The sequence below is a fragment of the Rutidosis leptorrhynchoides genome, chromosome 1, assembly GCF_046630445.1.
Source record: "Rutidosis leptorrhynchoides isolate AG116_Rl617_1_P2 chromosome 1, CSIRO_AGI_Rlap_v1, whole genome shotgun sequence".
Classification (NCBI taxonomy): Eukaryota; Viridiplantae; Streptophyta; class Magnoliopsida; order Asterales; family Asteraceae; genus Rutidosis; species Rutidosis leptorrhynchoides.
In genome coordinates this window covers 505,875,748-505,886,148 of record NC_092333.1, presented here as the reverse complement: position 1 = coordinate 505,886,148, position 10,401 = coordinate 505,875,748, and the positions used below count along the sequence as shown (strand labels likewise).

The 10,401-nt window shown below is 33.3% G+C and overlaps 1 protein-coding gene across 2 annotated transcripts; it reads left to right on the top strand.

The window, feature by feature from the left end:
- The first annotated feature begins 780 nt into the window (after nt 1-780).
- LOC139886632 (probable serine/threonine-protein kinase WNK9) lies at nt 781-4,625 on the top strand. Of its 2 annotated transcripts, XM_071870564.1 has the most exons (8): nt 1,049-1,096; nt 1,187-1,224; nt 1,339-1,387; nt 1,519-1,566; nt 1,656-1,876; nt 2,325-2,482; nt 2,581-2,947; nt 3,427-4,625. In XM_071870564.1, the coding sequence occupies exons 4-8, from the start codon at nt 1,523-1,525 to the stop codon at nt 4,338-4,340; spliced, it is 1,704 nt and encodes a 567-aa protein (XP_071726665.1). In that variant the 5' UTR covers nt 1,049-1,096; nt 1,187-1,224; nt 1,339-1,387; nt 1,519-1,522; the 3' UTR covers nt 4,341-4,625. The 2 variants fall into 2 exon arrangements, with proteins under 2 accessions (XP_071726664.1, XP_071726665.1); XM_071870563.1 differs by having other exon boundaries at nt 781-1,096; nt 1,339-1,566.
- The last annotated feature ends 5,776 nt before the right edge of the window (nt 4,626-10,401 follow it).

Sequence of the window (10,401 nt, the reverse complement as noted above, 5' to 3'; positions counted from 1 at the left end):
ATTATTTTTATACGTATACACATTACACAATTTCATATATTTTGTGCTTCTGCCTGTCTATGGGCCCCCAAAAATCAAAATCAAATTTAAATATTGAAAATTTAATCAACTTTTTTGTGCTTGCCTTTTTAGAAATCTTTTTGCCTCGTTGTTGAATATATCTCATTTATCTTTCCTTATAATTATTATTTATTTAAAATTTTATTTATATATTTACAAAAAATAAAAAATATATATAATATATTTTTATTATTATTATTATTATTATTATTATTATATTATTATTATTATTATTATTATTATTATTATTATTATTATAATAATAATAATAATAATAATAATCAACTTAAAAGTATTAAAACTTACAAAAAAATTAGTGGGGAGCCTAGAGACAATCTGGGCCCTCACACCTCTAGCAATAGCAAAACCTATCCTAGTAAAAATATGAGCAGCAGCACCGGCACCAATATCTTGCGCCATCGAACTCTTCTGAACCCGCTTTAGCAAAGAAACAGCATCCTTTTCTAATTCCCCAAGGGAAGAAAATGAGAAATGAATGAAACCATAACCAATCGTCTGACAGCTAGATTCGTACTTGACCCGCTTCCGACGAGCCGCATCAACCACAGCACGTCCAGGGACAAAGTCAGAAAGCCCAGACTGTGTCAAAGGTTATTATTATTATTATTATTATTATTATTATTATTATTATTATTATTATTATATAATATAAATTTATGAATTAAAATTACTACTCGTATTTATTAGAAGTAGTATTTATTTTATGATTTGTGATGGACTCTACGAGGAGGAATCCAATCCTAATCTCAATCTGGATCTCCCTCATAATAATTGAAAGTACAACTGCAAACTAGTTGCTCCAACTTTATCTTTTTATTTTATGTTTATGTAGTATGTATATGTATATGTATTTGTATGTTTGTATATATATTATGAATAATCATAAATTTGCCCCAATATAGTTGATTTTATTTATTGATTCAAGTAAAGTAAAAAAGTTAGAATGAATAGTGGTATTGCTGATTCAGACGAATCTGAATTTGTTGAAGTAGATCCTACAGGAAGATATGGCAGGGTAACTAATCTTCATCCCAACTCTTTTTTTTTTTTTTTTTTTACATTTCTTTTTTTAGCAAGATTCTTGATTTGTTTATTGCTTTTTCAGTATAATGAGATTTTGGGTAAGGGTGCTTCAAAGACAGTGTAAGAAATATACAATCTTTTTGTTTTATTTATTCATTTTTATTTTGTTTAAATTACTATTTCTTGATTCTTGATAAAAATTTGATCTTTTTTTTTTTTTTTGTGGGGTTATAGTTATAGGGGTTTTGATGAGTATGAAGGAATAGAAGTGGCATGGAATCAGGTAAAACTATATGATTTTCTGCAAAGTCCTGAAGATCTTGAAAGGCTTTATTGTGAAATTCATCTGCTTAAAACTTTGAAACACAATAACATTATGAAATTCTACACATCATGGGTTGATACTTCAAACAGGAACATGAATTTTGTCACTGAAATGTTCACTTCTGGTACTCTTAGACAGTAAGCTACTTCATCCATTAAAAAAGTTTAAATTTTTATTTAATTTTTGTTGTGAAATTGATTTTGGGTGAATTACTGATTTTGATTAGGTATAGGCAGAGACATAAAAGGGTTAATATTAGAGCAATAAAACATTGGTGTAGACAGATCTTGAAAGGCTTACTTTATCTTCATAGCCATGATCCCCCTGTTATTCATAGAGATCTTAAATGTGACAATATTTTTGTTAATGGGAATCAAGGTGAAGTCAAAATCGGCGATTTAGGCCTCGCTGCTATTCTTCGTAAATTTCATGCTGCTCGTTGTGTCGGTAAGTTCCCATATCGTACCTAAAATTTCAAGAATATTTTTGATGTGCTTTGAGATTCGTTATATGATCATAAATAAACAAAGTAGATTGTTTGACAAGTTATGCAAAATAAGATTATATGACTAGAGGGGTTGTCTTTTTCCTTTGGATCTGAAAATAGGTCGACAGAAAATATAAGGGGTTAAAATTTAGATACTTAGGTTCTCTTGCAACCGCCACTAAATTATTTAAGTAGTCTTTACCTTAAGCGCGATTCAAACCTAATAAACTTGTTATAATCTCAGCAAATGTATTGACTGATCATTAAAATCGCTTTAACCAAGTACACCTCTAAAGTGTTTAACTTGATGAATGTCGCAATGTCAAATTTTGGTAGGTTTTAATTATTACTCGATTAAATGCTAATTATAGAGACTAGTGGTAATTGGTAACTTCATTTTTTTTTCAGGAACACCAGAGTTTATGGCTCCTGAAGTTTACGCGGAGGAATACAATGAATTGGTTGACATTTATGCATTTGGCATGTGCATTTTGGAAATGGTCACATTTGAATATCCGTATAGCGAATGCACCCATCCGGCTCAGATCTACAAGAAAGTTATTTCAGTATGAACTCAATAATATCATGTAACGTGTCTTCAAATTCAATTTTCACATATGAGTGTTTTGTAAAAAGTATTTTTATTTTTATTTTTTATAATTAGGGTAAAAAGCCGGATGCTTTGTATAAAGTTAAGGACCCTGAAGTGCGAGAATTTGTGGAGAAATGTCTAGTTACTGTTTCTTTAAGGTTTACAGCAAAAGAGCTACTTAAAGACTCGTTTCTTCAGCCTGATGATGATTATGGTTATGATTTAAGGCCAATTGATTATTGGAATACTCATCTTCTTACCAATGGCCCACCAGCCGATAACTACTCGAATTATGTTAGTTATGGATCAGAAACAAATGAATTTGAAATATTTTCAACCCATGAAGAAGACCATATTGAAGATGTTAATATTTCTATCAAGGGTAGAAGGGGAGAAGATGACAGCATCTTCTTAAGATTAAGAATCGCAGATCGAGAAGGTATGTTCACCATATTTATATGGATTTTGCTAACGATAGTCCTTAGGGCTGTCGTTAACCTTATATGGATTTTGCTAACGATAGCCCTTAGGGCTGTCAGTTAACGTGCATAATTATATTGTACATAGCAGTTGAAATTGACTTCCTTATGGAGCGCTTATTCAAATGTACAATGAATTTATGCACGTTAACGACGGCTCTAAGGGCTATCATTAGCGAAATCCATTTTGCTAAAGATAGCCCTTAGGCTTGTCGTTAACGTGCATAATTATATTGTACATAGCATTTGAGATTGACCTTTTTATGGCGGTTATTCAAATGTACAATGAATTTATGCACGTTAACGACAACACTAAGGGTTGTCATTAGAAAACTCCTTGTTATGACAGTGTAGAAAACCTTGTAATTTTTGTTATTGGTAACAATTAAATCAAATAGTGATAGTGTTATAATTGTTTATTCATGACTATCCATTGCAGGACGTATTCGCAATATTTACTTTCCATTTGACATTGAATCCGACACAGCATTCAGTGTCGCAAATGAAATGGTTTTCGAGTTGGATATCACCAATCAAGATGTCCATAAAATTTCCGACATGATCGACGGTGAAATATCTTGTTTAGTACCCGAATGGAAAAACGGGTCATTAACAGAAAGTCCTCATCACGAAAACAACGATTACTGTCAAAGTTGCGCATCAAACGGGTCCCGAGTCAACTACTTATCTACAAAAAGCAGCCAATCAAAAAACCTACTTCACTGTTCACGACACCATTGTGGCGGGGCCATTCATGGACGGTTCGAAGAAATAACGTATGAGTTCGATGGTTCAGAACAATGTGTAACAGAAGGTGCACCGGTTGTTTCTAGTCAATCTGATGGATTACAATATTCTGATATGTGGGCCCACCATGAAGTTCCAAGCGAATATCAGTCATGTACTGAAGATGAACCTGTAGAGAAAGAATATGGGAAGGGTGTGAAGTTAGGTGTACTGGATGAAACCGAGACTACTGATTACGCAGATGATTATGAACATGAGATTAGACAGGAATTGAGATGGCTTAAGGCGAAATATCAAATGGAGTTAAGGGAGATTAGAGATAAACAATTAGGCGTTATGGGAAAAGCTGGTAAACGAGAAGATATTAATTCGTTGAGAGAACGTAAAGATAATGATGATGATGATGATGATGATCATGATCGTTTACTTAAGTCGTTTGCTTCGGGAACACATTTTGCATCGATTTCTTTAAACGAAGGACAAAGAGAGACGTCTGGCTTCGGTGAAAGATTTATTAGCACGAGCAACGGCTTGTGCGCAGGGAGCTTGGTTCGCGAAGCTCTGAATAGGGAAACATCAGTTCCTGTTGATGCCATAGATGGTTGAATTGAGATGAGATACTCTCCTGATGATTCTTTTTTGTACCCTACTATACAATAAGGTTATGATGATGTTGTTGATGATGATGATGGTATGATATGAATATGTATATGATAGATCTTGTATTCTTTTTAATTGTACAGCCCTCAGGTAAATGTGGAAAAAACCATCTTTTTGAGATGGGTTCTGAGAGTGTACATTGCCAACTAATATCATTATTATGTTTGCAATAAATAATGTATATATATTTTTTTCTATTGGAGAAAATAAGAAATTGTTCTTGTCTGTTGACATTGGTTCTTGAGGCATTGCTTGAGATTAAATTTGGTCTCATTTAGCTACAAGAAAATTATTACCTTTAATATAAATCTCATTGTTATTGTTATCCCACCATCATTAACGTATTTGGATTCCTAAGAATGGTGATGGAGTTCTGAACTCCAAACTGAAAAACAGGCACACAGTTCTCTCCATCACGGTTTCCAAGATTTCAATAACCCTTATCCCGCTCTTTTTTTTCACGTTTTCCGGTGGTCCGGGTTCTCTCTCTTCGTCTCCTACACTCGTTTCTTTGTTCTAGTTTCCTTCCACCAAATCATTATTCTTCTTGGGTTTTTGATGCTTCGCTTATTCCTCCGGCCCCATCACAGACGCCGAATACGGTGATGTTTCACGTGTATTCTATGTTGGCTTGGGAGTCTGACGTTGGTGCTTTGCTTTCTCGTTAATTCGCCAGAGTTCGCGTTTCATCTTCTTCAACCGGTGTTGCTACATCACTGGATCTTAGGCTGGAGTTTTCACCGGTTTTTGCTTGTCTGTTGGGTTTTAAAGGACCTAATTTCTTTGTACTTCTTGTCTGAGATGGTAACGCATTCTTACTTGTCACCGGAAAAAATAATCTTGCAAGATTTCTTTGTGCTTCTCGTCTGTTGTATGGTTGATTGACGTTAGGCTAGTTTCACCTGTGATGAGGTAGTTTGGCCGGAATGCTGATTTTTGTGGCCAGAATCTTATCGGATCAACAACAGGTTTCCGTGTTCTAGATTTTTGGTTAGTTTCCCAACACACCATGTGTTGTGGTCTTTGAGCCGATTCTTGTTGTTGATTCATGTTCTCGGCTTTCAACCGGCGACTTGGGCTGCCAGACTTTGGTTCTTGTGGATTGGATTTCATTAGAGATAGCTTGGCCTGCTTCGTGCTCCTTTCTTGCTTGGCTTTGTTGATTTTGAATCTTCGTTCCTTCACGCTTTGCCTTGTGTCGCTGCTCTTCCTCCAAACGCTACTTCTTTTCCGGATTCGTGATTTTGTGGCCCTACTTGCGGTTGTGTCTCGTGGGTTTCAAGGATACTCTTCCGGTATCCGTTCTACAGTTTCTTTCCCCATAGTTTCTGTTTTATCTGGGTCTGCTCCAAAGTTTGTTTCTGTAGGTTTTGCCCGAGACTGTGTTTGCGACTCTGCGGGTTGTTTGACGTTGTTTTAGGGTGACCCCTTGTTCGGGTTTAGTTGTTGGTTTGCGGTGGCTATTGAGTAGGTGTTTTTGGTTATTAGATGGATGCGTACAAAGTTGTCTCAGCATCGTTGTAGTTAAAGTTTATTTTCTTAAGGGGATTTCATTTGTTGTTTTACAAGTTGGTTTTTTTAATATATTTGTATTTATGAACTGGTTTGTGTTGCAAACTTGCAATAGGGCATGGTTTCAATTGTTGGTCAAATAGATCGTCAGATTTATCACTCAGATTCTCAGGTCTGACTCAATATTGTAACTCTTATAGACTTTCTGGTTTATTTATGTTTTTTGCCAAGAAAAAAGAAGAATGGTGATGGTCCACACTAAAACACCTCTCTTTCACAGACTTTCCCAGTACGTATTTTCAAATTTTGGCCTCCCTCCTTCCATACCTCCAACTCCGGCCATCAGCTTCTCGGCGGTGGCCCAGGTCTTTACCTCTCTTCCTCCATCTTCTCATCTACTTCTTCCTCTATCAGTTTTGACCGTCGTTCTCCTTTGGGGCTCTATTAGTTAAAGATAATCGAAGTTTATATATATATATATATATATATATATATATATATATATATATATATATATATATATATATATATATATATATATATATATATGATCTATTATGAGGACATTGTCCCCGCAATAGATATTTACCATCTCTTTTTCCTTTTTATAAATATTAAATGAATTATTGTGTGGGCATTTTCACAATAGTGTGAGCTCTATTGTGAGGACTTGTTTTTGTTAGACGGTATATTAGAATATGTGTAGCCCAATCCGCAGTAAACCTATTATATGGATATTTGGACCTATTGCGAGGACTTCCGTCCTCCCTAAAGGATCTTATTTTAGAAAGAAAAGAGTTATGTGACCTAGAACATGGCTTTTTATATATAATGTTTTTAATTTTATGTTTATATATGATATATGATATATGATATGAAGTGTTCACATGTGTATTACTCCGTATATATAACCTAAAACTCCGTAAGTCAGATGTATACGTATGCGAACATGTATGTGTATGTAGGTACTAATGTCTTTATATGTCACATTTTTGTTGCGATTCCAGCTTACTATTTTCCTTATTTGTGAGTATGAAAGTTACATATAGATAAGATTAAATAAATTGCTTGTTTTAGATCCTTTAACCGTTTAACCATGACTGAAGTCTGAATATGTAGTATCTAAGCCTCATGCCTTTTTCATATGGATACCCTTAATATAGTATTCCTTTTGTACTAAACAATCTACACTACATTTCGTTTGCAACCTATTAATATTAATATTTATTTAATAAAGTAAACTTTGTAGTTTTTCATGAACCCAAGAGGGCCAGTAATATTACTTACATGTATGCAGTCGAATCGAATTCTCACGTGAACATACTAACTTTTTTCCTGACTACCCAAGATAAACTGCTAGTAAAGTTTGAGCCTGAGACATGATGATTTTAGAACCCCCTACATATTTATTTTTAGCCTCTTTCTTATGTATAGATTTTCTGAACACTTGAATTTGTAGACGTCAAATTTCTTATTGGTTGAAAAAAAAACTCAAGCAAATAATATAGACATCTTCCTGATAGGTGGTGGTATCAGTGTATCACAACCTTCTCAAAAGAACCGTACGTGAGACTCTCGAGGCGAATTAACATTAAATATTTTATTCAATCTCATCCAATCAAAAGACATTTCCATCTAATAAATTTTTTTTTTTTGTAATTGATATCAAAATTTGAATTAACTGAAAGATAAAAGAGAATTACCTTTTTTATTACTAACTTTATCCTTGAATTTTGTCTTTTATGTTCACCGATGATGGTGATGGCAAATGTGAGTAGTGAAAGAATGGTGGGTGTGGTGGTAGATGGTGAATGAGGGAGACGTGGAAAGTAATTGGCGGAGGGATACTCTGAAGGTTTTGATATTTGATCGAGTTATATGAAATGACTTTCCGGTCGTTCCATAAAAATTGTCCACTTTATTATTTTTGTTTCTCTCAAAACTATTTTCACTACACTATATAACAATAAAAAATTATTAAAGTTTCAATTACGTCTCTTTTATTATTGATAATTTAACAATAAATATAATAATTAGTTTGTTAGTTAATTATATGAAGTAATATATATATATAACAACATTAAACGAATGCCTTAGATAATTCATTGTTATATTTTAAATTTAACAAAAAGTAAAACGATGACAAAAGGAGTATGTATATAAGACATAATTTAAAGAAAATGAGTTGTTAAAGTTTATAAATGATTTTCTATTAAAAATGGTTTATATTGTCCGGTATAGAGATCAATTTTATAAGAAGAACCGGTTCTATTTTTGTGAAAATTAAAGAATTGATTTATAGTCATTTTAGGATTGAATTGATTTTTTTACCCTCCTCGAAATCGATTTCTTATAGAGATTTATCATTTATGTTCTTATTTTTAGTAGTTCCAAGCGGGATATATATATTATTAAGATAAGATAAGATATACAGAGTATAAAACTATAATTTAATTAGGACAACCAAATATATAAAGTCTAAAAGTAGGTCGACCATACTTTTTTTTGGCAAACAACATAAACTTTTATAACCATGGCTTTGGTGTATAATAACACATCTTTTTATACATTTTATCCACATTATCGGTTCCTAATTTAATTCATTTGACAAGGTTTTGAAGAGATATGATTGATATTTGTGCAAGAAGATGGTTTCAAGCGAAGAACGTTAAAAAGGAGCAATATGGTTGATAAGCGAAGAATTTAGCTCCAAATGTGTTAAAACGAGAGAAAAATCAAAATCGGCAGCAGATACTGCGCATCCTTCAAATATGCAGCACATCGTTACATGTTAAGAGATCCATTTGGTAACAGTCAAAATCGTATGCGGCGCATGGGTACAGTACACAGAAGGGGATGCGGAGCATCCTTACAGATGCGGCGCATCGCCCTGTTTCTTTGGCCCCAAGTTAGGAAAAATCTATAAATAGGAGAAGGTTTTGGCCATGTACCGCATACCAATTCTGGAGCAAGAGTTACGAAATTTCAAGGGTTTTGAGGCCAATTCATGAGCTTTTCAAGGATTCATCATCAAGATCAAGTCTTTACTCAATTTTATTGATTGGTACATCTTTGTTTACATTATTTTAGTGATATTATAATGAATTCTCTTATGTCCAATTGTTTAGTTGATTATTGCTTGAATGTATTAGGCTAAATCCTTTGTGTTTGCTTAGATGTTAAGCTTTTAATTGTTGGATTGTATTATTTTATGAATTATAATATTTGAATTGATTGATTTTATTGAGTTCAATTAAAGAACCATTGTTATGTTTTGTTTATCTCTTTAGTTCAATTACATGCATTGTTGACTATTTAATGTGAGTTGGTTAGTAACATACAATTCATGCTTCAAAACTTAGGTGATCTAGATGGATAAATATATAAATTCAAGTGATTGCTTTTATGTGTCTATTCGGTAATTTAATGTTTTGTTAAACAACATAATCTCGAAATTACTTTGAGTGATCATTGTGATTTAGGTTTTATGTGAATAAAACTTAATTGAATCTCAATATTTTAATCAAGCATGTTTTATATTGTTTGAATTTGATCAAAAGAACCATTATTGTGATTGTTTGTTACTTTAACTCATTTTACATAGGTTGTTGATTAATTAATGTGAGTTAACTGATGATTAACAACTTGTGTTTTAATACTTAGTGATTTAGGCACTTGCATATGCGTGTAAGTGATAATTTGAATGGTAATTTAACATCATAGTCGTGTAATTGCATAGAGTGATCTTTGTAATTAGGATTCTACGTGAGTTTAATCTAGAATGAATCTCAACAGTTAACTAACCTATAATTTAGTCTTTTTAATGAGGTTAATGTGATTTAATCGAGTTAGCCGATTAAATTATATGTGTCAGACATTTAATCAGTTTTAATTATAGAATACAATCCACATCAATTGTGAATCATCTAAGTGAATACTGTTTCCCCCATCCGGTTATTCGTTTAGTTTAATTTCGTTTAATTTTATTTTAATATCAAATCAAAACTCCTCATATACTTAGGATAATTATTAGTTTTTAAAATCTTATTTAACTGCTTTTTTTGTGGAACAAACTGATCTTTTACTTATTAATTGCAATACGATCGGGTTTAGTTGCCTGACTTTGTGTGATAATTGGTACGTATTTTGATAGTTAATTTTTATAGGATAGATTTCACACATCAGTGTAGACGAGCCGAGCCTCGGTCTCGGCTCGTTTGGAATTTGTTAATCTCGAGCTTGGCTCGGTTCAATCATAGCATGTAAAGCCCGAGCCCGGCTCGTCTAATTAAGGAAGCTCAAGCTCAGCTCGTTAAAATTTAAGGATGCTCGAGCTAGGCTAGTCGAAACTTAAGGAATCTCGAGCTCGGTTCAAACCTAGCATGTAAGCCCGAGCTCGGCTCGTCTAAATTTAAGGAAGCTCGAGCTCAGCCTCGTCAAAATTTAAGGAAGCTCGAGCTCGGCTAGTTGAAATTTAAGGAAGCTCGAGCTCGGC